Here is a 22,008-nt window from a genome sequence, read left to right as displayed (position 1 = left end):
AGTTTTATTGAGTGAGGATACAGAGAGAGCTCTCAGGAGTGAGAGGGGTCCCGACAGGGTTGCCACTGAGGGCTTTTAGGGTTGGTCTTTCATTGAAGGCTAACCAGGGGACTTAAATCCTTTGAACATTTCTACTGATAGCGCCATTGAGTAAGGACTAGTGATAACACCTTCAATGGCTTGCTTCCTTCTTAGGGTCTGGTAATTCTTTGTTGGTCATAAGTAGCTGTTATAACAAGACCCCCACCTCTAACACCTAGGACGGGATGGTCTGGTTTTGTTCCTTTATCTCTGGTTTCCTTACACCTCCACATTTTTGGGATTTTTGTAAGCCTGATCCCATAGCCCCCTACCTATCTCTCCCTACCTAGCCCCACCTGTCCCTCACTCAGTAAGGCCACCATGTCCTCACCTTCTCCTATTTACTCATTCTAGAGTCTCTGGATTCTAACGAACAAGTCTTCCCAGATGAAGAGGCAGTCTGGTCAGGTAGAAAATGTCTAGGATTGATATCAGACTTGGGTCCCAGTTCTAGATGTACTGCTAAACATGTGACCTTCATTAAATCATTGAGCATCTCTGAATCTGTTTACTGGCCTAAAATACGGAAGTCTTCCCTGGCTACCTTGCAGAATTGTCATAAGGAATGCGAGAGCACTTTGAAAAAGTATACATAATAGAGAAATGTGTGATTACATGTTTGTAAAAAGATATTATGTCCAATGACAACATTTTAGAAAAGGAGAACAGATTTCTATTGCCAAGGGCGAGGGAAGGGGAAGGGGATGTGGTTGTAAAAAAGCAACATGAGGGATCCTTGTGGATCTTGACCATGGTGGTGGCGGATGTACAAACCTACACGTGAAAAAGCTGTAGAGGGGCGCCGGTGTGGCTCAGTTGGTTAAGCGTCTGCCTTCGGCTCAGTTTATGATCTCAGGGTCCTGGGATGGAGTCCCATGATCAAGCCCCGCACTCAGCAGGGAGTCTCTTCTCCCTCTTCCTCTCCCCCTCTGCCCACTCGTGCTCTCTCTCTCACTCATTTTCTCTCAAATAAATAAAATCTTAAAAAAAAAGAAAAAAGAAAAAAGAAAAAGCTGTATAGAACTAAATACATACACACAGAGGAATGAGTGTAAGTAAAACTGAGAAAATCTGGATTAGATCATGAATTGTATCAAAGTCAGTATCCTGGTTATGATAGTATACTATAGTTATGCAAGATGTTACCTATGGGAGAAACTGGTAAAAGTACTTAAGATCTCTCTGTGTGTTTGTTTGTTTGTTTTTAGTTGAAGTATGGTTGACACACAATGTCTCTGTGTTATTTCTTACAAGTGCATGTGGGTTAACCATCTCAATAAAAAAAAAAAAAAATTTTAAGTAAGCTTTCTACCCAATGTGGGGCTTGAACTCACAACCTTGAGATCAAGAGTCACATGCTCTACTGACTGAGCAAGGCAGGCGCCCCTCTCTTGATAAAAATTTTAATTAAAAAAAAAAAAAGTATCATGTCTACCCCCTATTCCCCTGCAGCAACTTATCTTACCATCCTCTGGGGGGCTCCTCTCAAGTAGGTCTACATGTGCATGGAACAGAGGTCTCCATCTCCTCAAGAACAAGGTCCCAGCAGAGAGATGAGGGTCTAGGAGTAGTTGTTCAGATGCCTCTGAGCCTTCCCTTCCTCATCAACTTTGCCCTCAGTCTCAAAAGGCCTGACCCTGAATCACTCCTTTAGAACATAATCTTTTCCATAGCAAGGAAGGACAACCAGCTGATGCATGAAGCTTGATGCTCTGTTGCTTCTATCCTAAAGAGCAGACAATTGTTGCTAAGAAAAACTTGTGTAACGATTATGAGTACCAAGTTTAAAAAGTATTGACTGAGCCTGGGTCTTGAGAAATAAAGATCAAACATGCATACAAAGTCCCAAAACAGCTATCAAATAGCTTTAATGAACCCCGGATGGTTTTGTTGAAAACCAACAATTGCTTCCTTTTTATCATGGAAATATGGACATGACCCTAATTAATCAACTAGTTAATTATATTTGCCCACTTCCACCCTTCTCGACCTGTGACACAGGATCTGGTGCTCCAGTCCTCCCTGGCCATGGGTGTGGTGCACAGAAATGATGGATGGGGCCACTGTTTCCTGCCATGGAGTTATCTAAATCTAGTTCAGTGCTATCTTGAACGCCTCAGGCATTGTGACACTTGAAATTCTAATTAGTGCAGAAAAGGGCTAAGTTGAAACAGCTTGTACTCCCTCAAGTGTACCCACTCTCAGGGCCCTATAATCTAATGAGGTCTATGAAATTTAAGATCTAGGAGAGAAATCCCTGCCTGGAGCAACAGCTGTACCCAGGATGACAAGGGGATTTGGGTTAAATTAGTGGCTCCAGGTAGGAGGGAGAGTACCCCCAAATGATCTGGGAGGGAGACCCACATGACTCTGATCCAATTAGTTGTCACATGACCTAGAATTAGCTAGACTGACCCTCTGCTCTGGGTTGTAGTGATGTCAAAGAAAAAGCAGGAGGGGTTACAGCTAAACAGATGGAAGAACTTATTGGTTCCCCACAAGGTGTGGTAGAGCAGGTGAGGGGGGCTGGGGCCAGTGAAAATCTCTCAAGAGCACTCCCTCATTGCCCATGCAGGCAGGAGAGCTGGGGGTAGAGGAAGAGACCCATGACTCTTGAGAGAGCCCCCACAAAGGAAAAAGGGAGTTCTTTTGCTACTACTTTGCAGTAGGAGCAAGCCGAATGTTTGCTGAACACATTTGGAAAAGGAAGAGAGGAGATAATCGTCCTAATGAATGTGCAGGAGACAATAGCAGCTCCAGTGGGAGGATTATAAGCTCATTATGGTTTAATATGATGATTGATCATCTCTGCCCGCCAGCATTATCCTAGAATAGTGATGAAGGTCGAGAGACCCATGCCAGTCAGAGCTCAAGCGCTAGTCACAAGAGAGAAAACGTACTTGTATGTCACTCGTGTTTTTCATTGTAAAAATTCACACGCGTGGCCCCAATTCCCTCACTTTTCCCAAAAACTGTCCCCCACCCCCACCCCCAGCCAGCCTGCCCCATTTCTGTATGATTTCTCAGCCCCGGACTGTTCCTCCGTATGTCTGTTCATCAGCTCTGGCTCCTGAGCACATCCCTTGAGAAAACGGCTATAGCTTCATGGGCTTAGGTAGGTCCAAAGGGCCCTTCAGTGGGTACTGGCTGCCACTCGGTTCAGGTGGAAGGCCCGGGATACCTCCCGGTAGGCATTTCGAAGCAGGACATAAGGGAAACAGGACTCCAACATGTCCAGGGTCAGGAAGGAGGACTCCTCCACCACCTGGAAGAGAATAGGTCAAGAGATGAGAACCTCAGGCAGGGTGTAACTCTGTGATACCCTGCTCCTTCATTCAGTTCCCTGGGCCCTCTGAGGCCCTTAGGGTTATGAGTGAACAACGTTCCAGATCATAACCCCCCTCCTTCCCACACTTGGTCTAGCTTTAGGAAAGCAAAGTGACCCCTTCGGCTTCATTATAATGGCCCCTGGGCCCCTTATCAGGGTTATATGAAGGACTCAGAAGCAGAAGGCAGGAAAGAATCACTTCTCTGGTGGCAGAAAGACTCCCATTCTCCCCCATTCTGGATGCCAAACCAAATGTGGGTGGGCAGCACAGAAGGAGGTAAGGTTGGATAAAAGTGCTAATGACAAAGCTTTATGGAGAAGGAAACAATCACCACAGCAGGCCAAGAAAGAAAGGCCTGGAATCCACATGGGTCCTCTTGTGCTGGGTCTCAGTATCCTCCCTCCCTCAGTACAGTGCTTGGGGAGCAGTAAGGATGTTGCATAAAGGAGCAGGCATGATTAATTAGTTTAATTAGAAGCCTGTGTGCTGTGGTAATCCCAGCAGCCCCCACAAGCCAAGCAGAAAGATAGCTCAAGATGCCTGGATAAGACTGAGGGTAGCGGTGGAGGGCAAGAGACGGAGCGGGGGGCATATTAGCGAAGAGCCCCATAACCTAGTGTTGGGCTGGAGGGTCCCCATCCCTAAGGAAGGAACAGGGTGTGTTTCCTTCAGTGCCCTCCTCATCCATGCAGTTGTGGGACTAAAAAACATACCCTGGAGAGAAGTGTCCCATATCCTCTGGCAATTCACACAGATGGGCCCTCCCCAATATGTCTGGTGTTTCAAATCCTGAAAATTCACTCAGGAAAGAGAATTCACCATATCAACTCTAACATGGTTCTCTCTCTGAAGTCCTTTCAAGTTTTAAAATGTAGAAGATCCTACTATTCTCAAATACGGGCACACACAACACACACACCAGCCTCAGAGGAACAGACACTGCAGGCTGAAGGAAAAGAAGTCTCCCAGTTACGGTAGCTCGGATCTTAGGCTGGATAACAGAAGGAATTTCTTGCCAGGCAAGACTTTCAAACCTTAAGCCAGGAGAGAGATAAGGTCCCTTTTCTAGGATATGACCCTCAGGTACAGGGAAATGAGTGATGGCTTCAAGAAGGATCCACTGGCCCAAGACTTCCTGTTGTTTGCTCCACGAAGCACGGAAGACCACAAGGCTCCTAACTGGAGGAAATTCATGGCCGCGGAAACAGCCCTACAGCGAAGGCCGAGAAACTTGGGTTCTCATCCCAAATCCGCCCATATATTTTGGGGGAGACCTTGAATGTCATCTTTCCTTCCCTCTTCTTAGTTCCTTCACCTATCAATTGTAAGGACCGGACTAACGGCCAGGATCTGGTCTGATCCTGACATCTAGGATTCCATGATTCTCTGAGAGTCATCTCCCCCCCCGCCCCCCCCCCGCCCGAAACCCATGCCAGGATGCAGCTGGCAGTCCTGGGCGTGGGCACTGCCCAGGCTTGACAGCCAAGACAGAAAGATCCCAGGGAGAGAAGTGCCTGGCCACGAGCTGGGGCTACATATAGAATACAGTTCCTTCCCCTGTATTTCTGTGTGGAAACATTTGCATTTAAATTGCTTTGCAGCCGCTAGTCCCTGGGTCTCTCCCTCTAACAAAAAGCACCTGCCTGGTCCTAGCTGTGTCCCAGCTACTCTGCAGCCTCACTGTGATGCCACCAGGGGCAGACACCCTCCCACACTTGAGCGGGGAGGAGAGCGGCAAAGCAGAAGGAGGCAGGCCTGAGGGGCAACACAGAATCTCCTCTACCAACCTTACAGGGGCGAAAACCGCCCAAGGAAATGAAGGAGCACGACTAAATCATCCAGAAACTAAAATGAGCAGCAGAGAGAAGGACTAACATTTGTTGAGCATCTATTAGGTACTAGGAACTTTCACATATATTTTCTTATGAATCCTAACCACTCTGTCACAAGGATTACGGCCCACTTTTATGGATAAAGAATCAAGAGTCTCAGAAGGTTAATTAACTTGCCCAAGGTCACGCTGCTCCAAAGACTGTGCCGCATCTAGCATACTCCTGGCGTTTGCCCTCATCTGCCTCCTCTGCCCTCTCACCCCACACCACATACCCCCACCCACGCACACCCTCACGTCCATTCTCCTCTTGTCGCCGTCATAATCCTTAATCAGCCCAATCGAGGCCTTTCTCTCGCTGTGTCTGGCTGAGACACAGATCCCACTCCGCGTCTGTGTATCTACGGGAGACCCAGAGGGAGTCCCAGGCATGCCTGCACCTAGCATCTGTGGGCCTGGCTGAGAGTGCAAATGGAAGCCTACATAGCATGTGACTAAATAAATCAAACAAACTGGCTGGTTCTGTCTTCTTGACCTTCACAATCTCCCTTTATAATCTCATGAAAGGCCAGGTTTGAATTCAGAATTCTTAGACTCCTCAGACTTCTGCATCAGAACAGGCTGGAGCGGACCAGCCCAGTTTGCGGGATTTTGCAGACACCCATGGAATTCCCATCTTCACATCTAAACTCCAGCCAGCGATCCCTTGGCACTAGAGCTATACGCACTAGCAGCACAGTCTGCCTCAGTAGGACGGACCTGGGGAAGCAGCTCAGCACAAGCTCTGCGTAAGCGCTACAGCGGAGAATTCTGAGGTCCCAGAAGTCCTTAGTGTGGACTCCCGGGTGGAGCACCGGCTCCAGATGGGCGTATCCTCTCCCCGCAGGCCAGAGGAAGGCCTCTATGCGACCACATCTCAGTGCGGCATTAACCCGGATAATCAGATTTTTAGAGCGAAAGAGTGAGTAAGCGTGTTGAAGAAGAAAACAGGGTCATGAGGAAAAGATTTTTTTAAGTTAACTGAGTCAGAGTTCCCAGAACTTTCTGCCAAAATAGCGAAAAGCCCACAGCTTGGGAAGAAAGAGATAGCAGGAGCTGCCTGATTCATGGCCCACCTGGCTCTCTGTCTTACAGCTCTTCATTGAAAATTCCTTCCCTCCTCTGAGCCCCCATCTCCCCTCCCCCAGTTCAGCTCTGTGTTATTCAGCACCCTCTCCACAGTACTTCTTAAGGACAAGACATGCAGCAGTAGGAAGTGGTCGAGTAAAATCAAACATGAACTGGACAGGCAGTCATGGATGAGGGACACAGCTGCCCCACCAGGTCAGACCTGAGAATATTACAGGTAAAAGGGCCCAGTCAGCCAGGGGCCAGAAAGGCCCTGTACTGCAGAGAAGGCATTGAAGACTCTACCTTGGGATTACAGGACAAGTCTGGAATGTTAACTAGAATGTGAGGCCTAGACCCAGAGGGTCAGGCAGAATTCAGTTTTGAGTTCATGCTTTTGAGTGATGAAAATGGCAGGGACCGGGGCGCCTGGGTGGCTCAGTCGTTAAGCGTCTGCCTTCGGCTCAGGTCATGATCCCAGGGTCCTGGGATCGAGCCCCACATTGGGCTCCCTGCTCGGCCAGGAGCCTGCTTCTCCCTCTCCCACTCCCCCTGCTTGTGTTCCCTCTCCAGCTGTCTCTCTGTCTCTGTCAAATAAATAAAATAAAATCTTTTAAAAAAAAAAAAAGAGGGGCGCCTGGGTGGCTCAGTTGGTTAAGCGACTGCCTTCAGCTCAGGTCGTGATCTCAGGGTCCTGGGATCGAGCCCCGCATCGGGTTCCCTGCTCGGCGGGAAGCCTGCTTCTCTCTTTCCCACTCCCCCTGCTTGTGTTCCCTCTCTCACCGTCTCTCTCTGTCAAATAAATAAATAAAATCTTAAAAAAAAAAATAAAAAATAAAAAATAAAAAATAAAAAAAAAATAAAAAAAAAAAAAGAAAGAAAGAAAATGGCAGGGACCCAGAAGCCTTCAAGAAGGGTCCCTCTGGCCTTTGCTCTCTCTGTTCCCAGACCAACTTAAACCAGATACATACCAAGCGCATGAGCAGAGAAATGGATTCCCGATTTCTGGTTTTAAGCTTGTCAGTCTCCTGGCCCAGCTGCAAGAGGCTGACAGAGGCCACCTGTAGGGGAAGAGTTTGTAAGAAAGCAGATTTTTATGGAGGTCAGAGTAGGACAGCCTCAGGCTACAGGAAGTTAAGAAAAGATCAAGGAGGAGAGTTAAGAAGTGCTGGGGGGGCGCCTGGGTGGCTCAGTTGGTTAAGCGACTGCCTTCGGCTCGGGTCATGATCCTGGAGTCCCGGGATCGAGTCCCGCATCGGGCTCCCTGCTCGGCGGGGAGTCTGCTTCTCCCTCTGACCCTCCTTCCTCTCATGCTCCCTGTCTCTCATTCTCTCTCTCTCAAATAAATAAATAAAATTAAAAAAAAAAAAAAAAAGTGCTGGGATGTTCCTGGGGACTCTGGTGGAAAAGTAGCAAATCCCCTAGGCTTCAGAGCCGCACCCTGCCTGTAAAGCAGGCAGTGCAGGTAACGGTAGGTTGCCAGGGGTGCTGGGGGAGAGATTCCAGGGGCTGAGGACAGAACCTAGAACAAAGGCAGGAGATTAATCTCTTTTCCTAGGCAGCCTTCGGACAGCACTGTCACCAGGCTGTTTACAGCTGACTCCCTACCAGAATAGAGACAGGGCTGAGCCTCTGATTCAGATGCAGTGCTCTTCGTATTCTCCTCCTGTCAACTCCCAAGTGGCTGTCCTCTCTATTCACCTCCAGGCCCCCAACAGATCAAAGAGGGAGGAAGAGACATGATTAACTGTATCGCAGGCCCAGGTTACTCTCATTTTGCAAACAAACAGGGCAAATGGGAAAAGGGGGAGGGGGCCCCTTTTCACTCCATCTTAGAGATCTGCTGTGAATATTCTTTATATCTAAGATGCTCAGAACCCATTCAGATTGGCTGGCTGGGCCCGTTTAAACGGAGACCCTCTAACTAAGCTTCCAGGACAATGGTGTGATTCCCGAGAGAATATGATCGACTGTGTTTGCTCCTAAAAGGAGACAAATGAGGCCCTAGTTCTTAAGTCAGGCCCATGCGTTGCAAAGGAATAAGCTCCCCATTGCTGAGAATGCTCAAGCCGGCAGTGGGTAATGGACCATGTATCAAAAGCGTATGGACGGAATTCCTCCACGGAGGACTAGAATGGAAAACTCCAGGGCGGGCGCCTGGGTGGCTCAGTCGTTAAGCATCTGCCTTCGGCTCAGGTCATGATCTCAGGGTCCTGGGATCGAGCCCCACATCGGGCTCCCTGCTCCGCGGGAAGCCTGCTTCTCCCTCTCCCCTCCCCCTGCTTGTGTCTCTCTCTGTCAAATAAATAAATAAAATCTTTAAAAAAAAAAAAAAGAAAGAAAACTCCAGGGCCTCTTTCAACAATGGAAAGAGATTACTTATTCTGCGTTTTTCCAGAAGCAAAACTAAGATCAATGGCGATAGCTACAGGGAGTCAAACTTTGGCTAAAAATGTTTTTTTTTAAATAATTTTTTCTCAAATACATTGGATGTAACCTACTGTATTATCGGCTGCCTGGTTAAAAGCTCCAGTCCTAGAGGGGCTCCGGGGTGGCTCAGTTGGTTGGGCGGCTGCCTTCAGCTCAGGTCATGATCCTGGAGTCCCAGGATCGAGTTCCGCATCGGGCTCCCTGCTCAGCAGGGAGTCTGCTTCTCCTTCTGACCCTCACCCCTCTCATTCTCTCTGTCATTCTCTCTTTCTCAAAAATAAATAAAATTTAAAAAAAAAAAAAAAAAGCTCCAGTCCTAGAAATGGAGACAGTGGTTCTCAAAGTGAGATCCCAGGATGAACAGCATCAACATCATCTGGGAACTTGGAAATGCACATTTTCCAGCCCCACCTCAAATCTACTGAATCAGAAATTCTCCAGGTGATTCTGATTTATGCTAAAGTTTGAGAATGTGAAAAAAGTTTGATTTTTTTTTGGTCAAGATGAGAGTTGGAAAGGGCCTTATAGGTTCTAAAACTTGGCGTCTCCAACTTGACTGAGCAGCAGATATCCTGGAGACCTTGTTAAAAACAGAGGCCTGGGGCACCTGGGCGGCTCAGTCGGTTAAGCGTCTGACTCTTGATCAGCTGCTCAGGTCTCGATGTCGGGGTCATGAGTTCGGGTCATGAGTTTATTAATAAAAATAAACACTAATTTATTTAAAAATTAATTAATTAATTTTTTAAAAAACAGAGGCCTGGACTCACCCTGGGCTATTCTAATTCAGTATGTCTGGCATAAGGATCAGGAATCTGTATTTCAACAAGCTCCCTCGGATATTCTAAGGCATCCCAATCAAGGTAGTGAATCATAGATTCAGTTTAACCTCCCTACTTAACAAATGGGCAAAATGAGGCCCCAAAAGTTTGGCTCTTCAGAGGTCACACAACTTCTTAGTGGCAGATCCAGAACTAGAACTCAGATTCTCTGACTCAGTCCAGTGCTCTTTGCAAGTAGTCCGGCAGAGGCTGAAACACCAGCTCTTATGGAATTTAGAAGAAACTCCCGCCTTTCACAGAGTGCCACTCACTCACTGAAGAATTAGGTGGGAGGTTAGACTCCAAGACCCGCTAAATAACAGCTGTCTATGGATTTAAGCCACACCAATTCCCACCAGACTTTGCAATCTTCCATTCCATCCCAAAAGACTTTGGAATCTTCCATTCCTTATGGCCTAGGGCCACTCACCACCAGAAATTCCTTAAGGTGAGTTTCAATGTTCTTGTTGTAGAGTGTGAAGAGGGCAGCAGACACCTGGATGATGGCTTTGGTCAAGCAATGAATATTGTTGTTGTAACCTAGGTTACGATTGACAGAAGGGGAGAGAAACAAAAGGGAATACAGTGAGCCACTCCAGGCTGACCCCAGCTGGTGGTCTCTCAGTTTTTCAGGCGAGGCCACCCCTGTTTGACACCAAAAGGACTAGGAGGCATGTGGGGAATGATATTCCTAAAAAATATGAGGAGATATTTAGGATATTAAGAGAAGGCTATTCTTAAAAATTCCCACTGGAATTGCATTTTACGGATAGTTCATTCACAAGTGTTTTTTGAAACTGAACTTTACACCTGAGTCAGAAGTCTGGATTCTCCAGGTAAATGTCTCCGTCTCATCTCCCTACCCCAGGGGACTGACCCCTCAAACTACTCAAAGTAGTCCTTACTTACCATCCTTCTCAATACTATAGCAGGAAGAGGGGTCAGTGGCAAGGAGTGGGAGGGAAACCGCAAGAAAGATCAAGAGCAGGCAGGCCACCTTATATTCTTCCTCAGGGGATGAAGTATCTGGTAAGACAGAAAAAAGAAAAGAGGAGAAGTAAGTTCAGCAAACAGGAGTTATCTTCTACAGAGGCCCTACTTCACAGAATTACTGTCAGGATCACATAAGAAAACATCTATGAAAACACTTTTCTAAAGCACTATAGGCAAGTCATTACTGCTGAAGGGGACAGGACTAGCCCCCACTTATCATGAGGGGCCCGATCCTGGAGGCCTCCTCTGGTGACTGAAGCAAAGCTCTCAGCGAAGGGTTCTGCCGACATGTGGTCCGAGGACACTGTCAGCTGTCTGATGGGGCGGACAGGCAGGAAGGAGAGCAAAGAGTCTCACCAAACCAAGAGAGAAGAAGGGCCGGTCTGGCAGTTTTGAAAGGGCTTAATACCAGCTCCTTGTTTCATCCCATTCTGAGCGTGTGTAAGAAATGGGAAATGTCAGAGACAATGGGAGGCCAGGGGAAGAAGTGAATAGTGTCAAGGTGATTCTGTGGGAGGGGAGAGCACCAGATCACTCTGGGGAACTTAGATGCCATACCACATAACTCAGCATGAAATCTTATGTGACGGCGGATGGCTCTCTCATTGTTTCATTTGCATTAACCTGATTTCCCCTACTAGATTGTCAGTTCCTTTCAGTCCTTGTTGAGCATCAAAGAGACCCTCATTTAATATTTTTTAGCAGACTGACAGGTCAACTGGTTGAACCTGGCTAGGAGTCTAAATTGCCTCTCTAAGTATTTTCTGGGGGCTAGGGACTACACTTTAAGTCTTTCTTTTTTTTTTTTTTTTAAAGACTTTATTTATTTATTTATTTGACAGAGAGAGACACAGTGAGAGAGGGAACACAAGCAGGGAGAGTGGGAGAGGGAGAAGCAGGTTTCCCGCCGAACAGGGAGCCTGATGTGGGGCTCGATCCCAGCACCCTGGGACCATGACCTGAGCCGAAGGCAGATGCTTAATGACTGAGCCACCCAGGCGCCCCAACACTTTAAGTCTTTCTTTAGCTCCCAGCTTATGTCCTCAGAATTCACAATTCCAAATAAAGGCTTCTTTGACATTGACATTTGCCCACCTAAAAATAGGGCCCGAGCCCTCCCTTGCCCACTTTCCCCAATTTTACCAGCTTTCAGATTGGCAATGGCAGCCACCAGGGCTGGGTCAATGTCACAGCCCACTCCTGCAGCAGAGGCCAGCTCAAAGACACTCAGGGTCACCTAGTAAAGAAGAAAACAACATCCTGGACAGGATTCCCAGGAGAGAAGTGTTGGACAGAAGCTACAGAGAGTTGGGATTCCTGGATCACAGATCTTAGATTTTCAGTATACTATCATCTTGTCTAGGCATTCCTTTCACGGCTCTCCCTAACCTACAGGGGAAAAGCACAAATGCTTTTGTTCGGCATGCAGATACTCCATTGTATGCGTTGACTTTCTTAATCTTCTTCCCAAGGTGCTTCCTACAGTCGACGCGGCCAGGGTCATTGATGCACTATCTCCAAACTACACCTCGCTTCCTGACTTCCATACTTTGGTTCATGTGCTTCCCTCTCCTACAGTGTCCTTTCCTGCTCTCTACTTATAGCTAAGTGACACCCACCCCTTGAGGCTTAGCTCAAATCTCATAGTGTCTGTGAAGCCCTCCTTGAATACTTCAACCCAAACCCATCTCTCCCTCCTTAAAGTGGCACCACTGACTTAGCATGGATCACACACCTGCCTGGTATGAGCAGTTATCTTTTAAGACAGGAGGTGAGACCTATGGCTTGTCTCACCATCTAGAAAGCAATCCTTTAAAACCTCATGGCCTCTGAGGAGAGAAAAAGGCCTTAGAGTGAGAAGATCTGGGTTCAAATCCCAGGACCACCACTTTCTAAATGTGTGACCTCAGCTAAAAGTTACTACACCTCTTTGAGCCTCAGTTTTCTCATCTGTAAAACTGGGATAATAATACCTCACAGAGTTGTTGTGGAGATTAAATTAGACCACACGTATAAAACATCTACCCTACATACTCAGAGTCACTAATAGACCAATAAACCTTATTCCTTTCCTCCTCTTCCTTTATCTCAAAGCCAGGAAATTTACACTTCTTTTTCTCCTCTTTAGTTTTGGTTTTGGTTTTTTTTTTTTAAGATTTTATTTATGTATTTGAGAGAGAGATAACAGGAGAGAGCATGAGCCAGAGGGGCAGAGGGAGAGGGAGAAGTAGACTCCCTGCTGAGCCCAGGACCCTGGGATCATGACCTGAGCTGAAGGCAGACACTTAACCAACTGAGCCACCCAGGCACCCCACTCCTCTTTAGTTTAACACAATGCAAAGCAGATAGAAGGTATTCAATTAATATTTTATTGATTGATACTTGAATCCCTTGTTGTACTTAAAATTGGGTTCCCAGGAAATAGCTCCACACCCCCACTCCCATGCCAAGTATTTAGACCTTGTTTGAGATTTTTAAAATTACTCTAAAATGTTCTGAGAGACGGGGCACCTGGGTGGTGCAGTCAGTTGAGTGTCTGACTCTTTGTTTTGGCTCAGGTTGTGATCTCAGGGTCATGAGATTGAGCCCTGCGTGGGGCTAAGAGCTCAGCGCAGAGTCTGCTTGGCCCCAAGTTTTCAGAACTAGTTTTCTCTCCCTCTGTCCCTCCCCCCCTCTAAAATAAATAAATAAATCTTTTTTTAAAAAGTGTTCTTAGAGAACAAGAATAATTGTTTCAACGACGTGGATGGAACTGGAGGGTATTATGCTGAGCGAAATAAGTCAAACAGAGAAAGACATGTATCATATGACCTCATTGATATGAGGAATTCTTAATCTCAGGAAACCAACTGAGGGTTGCTGGAGTGGGGGGTGGGGTGGGAGGGATGGGGTGACTGGGTGATGGACACTGGGGAGGGTATGTGCTCTGGTAAGCGCTGTGAATTGTGCAAGACTGTTGAATCTCAGATCTGTACCTCTGAAACAAATAATGCAATATATATTAAGAAAGAAAAAAAGAAGAAGAAGAATGTAGCAGGAGGGGAAGAATGAAGGGGGGGAAATCGGAGGGGGAGAAGAACCATGAGAGACGATGGACTCTGAAAAACAAACTGAGGGTTCTGGAGGGGAGGGGGGTGGGAGGATGGGTTAGCCTGGTGATGGGTATTGAGGAGGGCACGTTCTGCATGGAGCACTGGGTGTTATGCACAAACAATGAATCATGGAACACTATATCTAAAACTAATGATGTAATGTATGGGGATTAACATAACAATAAAAAAATTTAAAAAAAAGAATAATTGTTTCAAGAGTAGACAACGGAGTGGGGTATCTTATGCAAAGAACCCTATAGACATACCAATCTACTTAGAGAAGGCAAACTTTTCCCACGTTCTGCTCTGCTCTTTATTTAAATTCCCTATAGCTAAATGACTATGCTCATGGCAACCATGGCTGTGGAGATCAGGGACCTGGTCCACAACCTGTAGTGTTCTGGAGAAAGAAAGGGATGACTGAGGCATAACATAATCTCTGATGGACAGGCCACCATCCCCCCTTCTCTGCTCCAGCCTGCTTATTTTCACAAGCAGGCAGAGCCTAAAGCTCAGTGCTGCCCGGGCGATACAGGTAGACAAGCTCTTGACAATCTAGAGCATTCATCCCCAACATCAGCAACTGCCAGAAACCCAGGGTCACCACAAAAGAATGGTCAGAAGCCGGCAGCCATCCCCATGCAACACCAAACCCACACAGCTCCCATGACTGCTTCACCCTTAAGTTCGGGCAGAGAGAGCAGGAGATTTCACCACTCTTTTGATCTCAAGGTAAGGAAGTTTTTCTCAATATCTAATTTTAATTCTTCCTGCTAACCAGTTCCCTCTTAATCACAGACCTCTCTCCGTGAAAGGAATCGGTTGTAAGAGAAGCGGCCTGCTCTGTGCATTTGAACGCCCTTGTTTCCAGCCTTTGGCTATATATCCTATGTAACAGACTTGTTTGTTTCAGCTTATTCAAAAGACAAAAGATGCTGCAGAGGTGTGGGAGGCACAGAGAAATGGTTGTTTTACTCGGGGTACCTGCAGTACCTTACATCTCTGTAGTAAATGGGGACCTGAGCCAGGTGACACAGACACAGAGGAACCAAAAGTTTTCAGAACTAGGAGAAAGGAAAGGCCAGAAAAAGGCAACTCTGAGGGCAGGCAGGGTGGGTGGGGATGGAAGCCATAAATCTTTTTACAAAGAAGTACCTAAGCTCCTGACTGAAGAGGGGACTTGTTTGCACGTGGGTCAGTATCTAATTTGCACACTTTAGGTGGATACTTTCCTAGATCTTAGCTTTTTTTTTTTTTTTTTTAGATTTTATTTATTTATTTGACAGAGAGAGAGACAGCGAGAGAGGGAACACAAGCAGGGAGAGTGTGAGAGGCAGAAGCAGGCTTCCCGCCGAGCAGGGGCTCAATCCCAGGGCCCTGGGATCATGACCCGAGCGGAAGGCAGAGACGCCCAACGGCTGAGCCACCCGGGCGCCCCGACCTTAGCTTTTTCCAGTAACGTTTCCCCAACTTTCATAGGTCGGCCAGGCTTCCATGTCTCTCCATCCCCTCGTGTCTCCCCAGCTCTGCCCTCTCTCTCCAAGAATACTGTCTGACCAGTGCTCCTCTCTCCACAAAATCTCCCCCAGTGCTTTCCTATTCAAATGCTGGCTCGTCTCCCTATAGTATTCCTCAGAGCACCCCCTCCCTTATAAGATCCTGGCTACATCCTTTTCAACAAGAAAAATCTCCCAAGTGGATCCTACTTCGCACTGTTCTATACCTTGATGTCTGTGTCTGGAGTGACAAACTCCTTCAGGCACTCAATGGGACCCATAAGAAATGGGCAGTGAGAGGAGAACACCTGGAAGAGAGAGAAGAGAAGTGAGTCCCCAGGACAGTGCCAGTACCTTCAGAGATAGATGGAAACAAACAAAAAAAGGCCTCAACTTCGATAAGGACCCAGCCAGCCTCCCACACTATCCCTCTCATCGTGCCCCTCGGTGTCCTCCACTCGTCTATCCCCAGAGATTTTCCAGGACCTCTCCCAAATTAAGTTCCTCCTTTCTCCTCAATGCTCACCACACGTTTCCACGACTTCTCATACAAACCCCACCTTCAGAGGAGTCTGTGATTCTGGGGCAGCCCCTTCCCCCCAACTCACCTCCCGAAGTCCCTCTTGGGCCATGGCCCTAAAAGTGAGGATAACTCCAATGATGGTCATGCGCTTCAGCACATTATCAGCCCCTGAGGAGAACGAAGACCGTTACGGAAGTAGAACTTAGGAGAATACTGATGGTTTTGCTTCCGCAGACCCAGCCTATCCCCCAGATCTCCCCCCAAACCCCTGTCATCCGCAAGGCCGTTCCCACAGTTCCTTCTCCCATTAGGGAGGTGCTCACCTATCAGCTGGGGCAGCAGAGAAGCCATCAAATCTGCCTTGCTAAAGTTGGATCTGATCTGAACAAGTACATCCATATTCTCCACCACCAGCTTCTGCAGCCAGGACACAGAGACATTAAGCAGGAAAAGACAAAACTGTGGTAGCTCTTCCCCCCCGGGGGGTCTCCTACTTCTACCCCTTCCCCAGGCCTGGCTTCCACCCCAGGCCTGGCTTCCACAGTACCTTCAGCTCCACAATCTGAGAGGTCACGTGCCACATCAGGTTCTCACTCAGGAACTTCATGCCATAAGGGCCCAAGAGTTCAGCCAAGGCCCGCATCTCTGCAAGAGAGTTACAGAGGTCCCAGGGGGCTTAGGGGCCACTGGGGCATTTCCACCACAGGTAGAGAGTACTTTGAACATTTACAATGTCTTTCATCCAGGAAAGGAAGTGGGAAGTTGGGGAGCAAAAGGGGCCTGAAGTCCTACATTCAGGTGACAGGTCTGGCCTGCCTATGAGACAAATCACCGTCTCCCCTCTGGTACGCACGCAAAGATTTCCCACAAATGATATTTACTTTACGTTCTTCTAGGAATCTATACTTTTCCAAGTCCCTTCATGTGGTACCTGGGTTGCTCTTGCTGGGCTAGCTGTACTAACTTTATCAGATGTAAGACCTTAAACAAGTCACTGATTCTTTCTGAGCCTCGATTTACTTCTCTGTAAAATGAAGAAATTAGTATCTGCACTGAATACTTCACAGAGTTGATATGAGAGTAAATAAGATACCATTATAAAAACCTTAGAAACTTATAAAGATATTTATGATTAAAGGATTACTGTTATGATAATTATTGACAGCCCTCTGAAGTATATGGCACATCATTCTGGTTTAACAGACATGGGAGAATTAAGTGCTTGTCCAAGGTCATTTAACCAAGTCAAGGGCTGGTACCTGAAACCTAGCACGATGTCCTACTGCCCCTTACTGTAGGTACCACAACTGGTTCCTTGTCTAAGGTTTGGGGTTTTCTATGCTCCCCCTTCCACTTCCCTCACTGTCCAAATTTTCCTCTCCTTGAGCTACGTTTTCTTTTTCATAATCAACACACAACCCCAGAATCCCAGCTGTTTTTTCCTCTGAATCCTTCTTCCTCTGGCCTGCCCAGATGCCTTATGGGTCCCTACCCATCCTGCTTCTGGCCCTTTGTGAAGTAAATGAAACCTGCCTGGGGAAATCCCCTGTTAGAAACACTAGAGACAAATCCAAAAAGGAAGGAGCTCCAGCGATGATCTTTGACCATGGGCCATCCCAGCAGAGAAAACCATAAATGACCAAAAGTAACCACAAGAGACCAGTAGCAGAAAAGTGAGTTTAACATAGTCAATAAGAGGTCAGAGGGGAAAGAAATCGAGAAGCACCCTCTAGTCCTTGAAGGCAGGACCAGTTGATCTAGGGCTCCACCAAGGACAGAGGAAGTGGAACAGGTCAGAGCCCTGTTTGGATGAAATACGACACATTTTTGGTCTCTCCTATTTACAGTAGGAAGAACTGAGCTGAGAATTAGAAAAAAGACTTCCCACCTGGTCGACTCGCTAATGCTAAAATCGCTGACAGGAAGAAGAGCGGAACTGCCTGCTCTAGAGAGAAGACACACTGATCCACCAGTTTGGATCCGCCAATCCTCCTTACTCTAGTCTTCTCAACTCCAGGCTAGTAACCCTGGGGCATCCTCCTCTTTCCATCTATCTATTTTTACAGTAGCATTGCCCCATCACCATGGTAACTCAGGGAAATTGGGGTGGGGGTGGTAGAAGGGGGAACCAGCCTTACCTCCTGCTGCTCATCAGTTGTCAGCAAGACCTAAAGCTGATTTTAGATGCTGCCTACAGTTTGTGGGTGGAGTTGATGAGAGGCTGAAGCCTCCAACAGGCAAAGAGTAGGGTCAGCTTACTGATGGAGTCCGAATGAGGGTAAGAAGGAGATGGAGCTGGACAACAGAACTGTGTATTCTTTCATAACACCTCCCCCCACACCAAGGAAAGGGAAGAATGGAGAAGGCAGGGTCATGGAAACATCCCCCACCTGCCCCAGACACCATGCAGGATCCATGATTTATATGGAGGTGAGAGGAAGGAGGAAGCAGTACGATAGTTCATCAATCAGTCAGTAACACAAATCCATTAAAAAGGATCTGTATGGCTGCCAGCCCTCTTTAAAAAAGAGAATGACTCCCAGCTCATTTACTCCACAATTCTTACCTGCTGGCCTTGAGACACCAAAGCACTTCTACAAAATGGGAAGCAGCACTACATATGATTAAGCACCCAGGTTCTAGAATTTGACTGCCTTGAGTTAAAATCCCAGTTCTAGCATTTATGAATGGGTAACCTTAGGCAAGCTCCTTAACCTCTCTGTGTCTCTGCGTCCTCATCTGTAAAATGGGGGTAATGAGAGTACCTATCTCAAAGCCATTGTGAGGATTAAAGGAATTAATACACGTGAACCATTCAGAACTTAGCCCACAATGAATGTCATCTATTATTTTATCATCATTGTTATATATTAGCAATCCAAGCTCTGGCTAAGTAAGGCCCTAAAATTTATCCCTAAGAAAGAAGATGCTATGACATCAGACCACTATTTAATAATTCCAAATATCAGAATGTCCTCCTTACATTTATCTTTTACCCTTCATTATATGTCCCACTCTTTATTCTGCATGGAAATGGAAAATATTCACCACCCTTCCAAGAATAAACCCTTTCAGTGACTTGAGTGCCCTTGCCTAGCTCCTACCTCCCTTCATTTTCCCTCTCCACCTGCCACCCCCAGGCCACTCCTCAATTCTGGGCCTCGCTTAGGATCCTTTTATTGTTCCTAACATGTAATCTCACAGAGATGCTGAGGAGCATACAGAATGAGCCTCTGGGAAGGTAGGAGAATTTAGATGAGTTCTATAGTACTGAGGGGAAAGGCTCAGCTCCTTGACAAGGAGACCAGGCCCTGGACTCACCAGAGATGTCAGAGAACTCCTCTGCACTGAAGTTCTGCTCCCCCTCTCTGGGAAGGCTGATGAAGGCCTGCATGGCTGGGGAGAGGATGATGGTCCCACTGCTCGCCTGTCTAAGCAGACTTTCTAGGTACCTACAGGATTGGCCAAGAAAACACACAAGATTAGCATTCAATACTTTCTCCATAGCTCCCTACCACTACCACTGGGCTCGGGAAGAGAAACTCTGCCAAAGGCTGGGGTGGGGAGAAGAGACTCAAAGAAGACAGTAAAACACTCTAATTAACACCCCAAGCTATTGGCTCAAAAACAACTGGCAGTAATGTAATTCCACTTCTCCTCCAATCTGCAGGTTATTTCACTGGGCTGTCAAATGTAACAGTGTGCACTCCCCTCCCTCAGCCCCTGCTCTTTTTCCAACTATTCTCTCCCCCCCTCACCCTTGGCCTTTCTCTGTCAGGTAAGACAAGCCCAAACTGATGAGAAAAAAAATTCCTACTAATTGGGGTCCTTTGAAACATACTTAGCCTCAACCTCCCCAGTGAGAATGTTGGACTGAGAACCTAGGATTCTGGAAGCGGATCCTAAGTCAAACCTCCTGGACAGACAGAAGCCTTGTGAACACTGGTCATCTGGTCTCCAGATATTACCCCCTGACGTCCGGGGAAGCTTTGGTCTCTAACCACTGTCAGCAAAGGAGGGCTTGGCCAACCCGTGCCACTCACCCAGCCACTAGCTCTGGGCCTAGGTCCTACAGAAGTCACGAGCTAACCACAGGTGGGCCAAACCCAGCCATCAAAGGTAAGTTTATTTTTTTCTTTTAATTTGAATTTGTTGTCAAAATTTTGAAACTGGGAGATTTTACATTAAAAATAAGGTTTTAGTGGGGCAGTGATCAGGTGGAGGTCAGAGGTGGCTGCCCCCATCAGAGGAGCATGCCCTCTTTAACGGCTCAGTCTTCACCTAACCCACAACATCCATTTACCTTTTCTGACAGGCCCTGTTGGCATTTTTACTTGCAAACTTTGTCTCGGTCTTTCCCCAACTCGGGGTTCTTTGCAGCCTGGCGCCTGCTGAGCTGATATTGGAATAAGAGCGCCACCCAGTGGCTTGGGGAGGTAGGAATCCAGCTCCTTTCCATCCTCAAAATCTCTAAGGAAACATTGCTAATTCCTACTTCCTCTGGTTTTGGAGAGGAGGCCTCCTTCCTATTAAAAACAATCTGCTAGACTTGACATGGTCATGTCAGAGGTGAGGTGATAGTATTCTGGAGATATGGTGTTAGACAGAATAGTCTTCAGGGAGAGAAGCTGGACAAAAAGAGACATAAAAGAACTTCAGAAAGAGGAAGAGAGAGCATTTGAAATTAAAACAGTGAGAATCCAGAAAAGGAAGATTAGGAACTGGAGATTAAGAGGAAAAAGGTCAGGGGCACCTGGGTGGCTCAGTTGGTTAAGCGTCCAACTCTTGATTTCGGCTCAGGTCATGATCTCAGGGTCATGATCTCAGGTCGCGGGATTAAACACTGTATTGGGCTCCGCGCTCAGTGGGGAGTCTGTTTGGGACTCCCCCTCTCCCTCTGCCCCTCCCCCCACTTGCACGAAAGCACACCCGCAGGCTCTCTCTCTCTTTCTCTCTCTCTGAAATAAATAAATAAATCTTAAAAAAAAAAAGGAGGAAAAAGGTTGCTAAAGAGTAGATGAATGGATGTTACATGGAAGGTCCCCCGTGGACAGAAGGGGATCTGGGTTTGCCCCCACTTACTGCTCTAGTCCTCAAGCAGAAACAAGCCTCTGGGGGCCTATGACCCTGGGAGCTAAAATGCCTGGACCCGAGTTCTGACCAGGTAAAGGAAAAAGGGCTAACAAAGAGGTAAGGCAGTGGAAGAGGATAAGCAGCACTGACCAATTTGTGTAGAGAGTGGTGATCGTCTGTTCTCCACACGAATCCAGTGGCTGTGTCTGCTGGAGGAGGGCATTGCGGATGACTCTAGAAACATCTGCACCCACAAACTGGGCCAGTGACTGTATGAAACTGATATACGCTTTGACTCCTGCCAACAGCTCAGAAGGCCTTGCAATCTCCTGGGTCGTGGCGTTGTAGCCAGCCAGCCACACAATGGCTCTGGGGGACAAAAATCATAATCACAGTCATAATATTAAACACGGTAACAGCACACTTATACTGTGTTCCAGGCGCTGTGCTATGATTTAACTACATGCAATATCTCCTTTAAATCTCATAGCAACCCAATAAGGTAGGTACATTTATCGTTCCTGCCCTGCTCAAACCCTGCCAAGGCCCCCCATCTCACTCAGAATAAAAGTCAAAGTGCTTACGATGACACAGAAACACCTACACGGTCTGCCACTCCCCCAAGCTCTCTAATCTCACATACGACCCATCTGCCCCTGGCTCCTGCTCCAGCCCTACTGGCCTCCCCTTTATCCCCTAAACATTCCAGGCAGGCTCCCACCTCAGAGCCTTTGCACTGGCTAGTTCCTCTACCTAGAATGCTTTCCCCAGATAGTCACACACTTGGCTTCCTCAATTCCTTCAGGAGTTTACTCAAATGTCACTTTCTCAAGCAGGCCTTCCCTGGCAACTTGAGTGAATATACTACATATTCCAAAACAAAACACAGAAGACTAGGGGATTATTCAAAATAATTCTTCCCCTCATTTCCCCTAATTGCTGACTGTAGTGGTCAATTCCAATATCAGGAATGTTCCTCCTACTTCAGGGGGCAATGGAAAGAGAGGCACAGTAGAAGGAAGGGAATCTATTTTATCGAAACCTATTTATGGCAGGAACTTAGAACTCACTGTTTATTACCTTTCCTTCTGTACCAATTCTCAATTACGAGTAATTCTCATTATAAGGTAAATATCATTATCCTTATTTACAGGGTCAGAAACTAAGGCTCAAACAAGTCAGAACCCCGGCTCCAGGGTCTTAGCCGAGGGCCAGGATGTCAACACAGGTCTGCT

At 47.1% G+C, this 22,008-nt stretch overlaps 1 protein-coding gene across 2 annotated transcripts in view; it reads right to left on the bottom strand.

Annotated features, from left to right (window-relative positions):
- Positions 1-1,924: 1,924 nt before the first annotated feature.
- The window catches only part of NCKAP1L (NCK associated protein 1 like), a 43,278-nt gene continuing 23,194 nt past the window's right edge, over positions 1,925-22,008 (bottom strand). The window contains exons 21-31 of one of the 2 annotated variants that reach the window (XM_036124250.2): positions 20,924-21,142; positions 19,022-19,152; positions 16,248-16,345; positions 16,024-16,117; positions 15,786-15,868; positions 15,405-15,485; positions 11,733-11,826; positions 10,506-10,622; positions 10,027-10,136; positions 7,320-7,409; positions 1,925-3,346 (exon numbers count right to left, since the gene is read on the bottom strand). In XM_036124250.2, the coding sequence (XP_035980143.1) occupies positions 3,215-3,346; positions 7,320-7,409; positions 10,027-10,136; positions 10,506-10,622; positions 11,733-11,826; positions 15,405-15,485; positions 15,786-15,868; positions 16,024-16,117; positions 16,248-16,345; positions 19,022-19,152; positions 20,924-21,142 (1,249 nt within the window). In that variant the 3' untranslated portion in view covers positions 1,925-3,214. The remainder of the gene's footprint in view (positions 3,347-7,319; positions 7,410-10,026; positions 10,137-10,505; positions 10,623-11,732; positions 11,827-15,404; positions 15,486-15,785; positions 15,869-16,023; positions 16,118-16,247; positions 16,346-19,021; positions 19,153-20,923; positions 21,143-22,008) is intronic. The other variant, XM_078076096.1, reaches the window with a different exon arrangement.

Source organism: Halichoerus grypus, chromosome 6, assembly GCF_964656455.1.
Source record: "Halichoerus grypus chromosome 6, mHalGry1.hap1.1, whole genome shotgun sequence".
NCBI classification, from domain to species: Eukaryota; Metazoa; Chordata; class Mammalia; order Carnivora; family Phocidae; genus Halichoerus; species Halichoerus grypus.
Note: the sequence above shows the minus strand (reverse complement) of the source record. Positions and strands in the feature narration are given on the sequence as shown.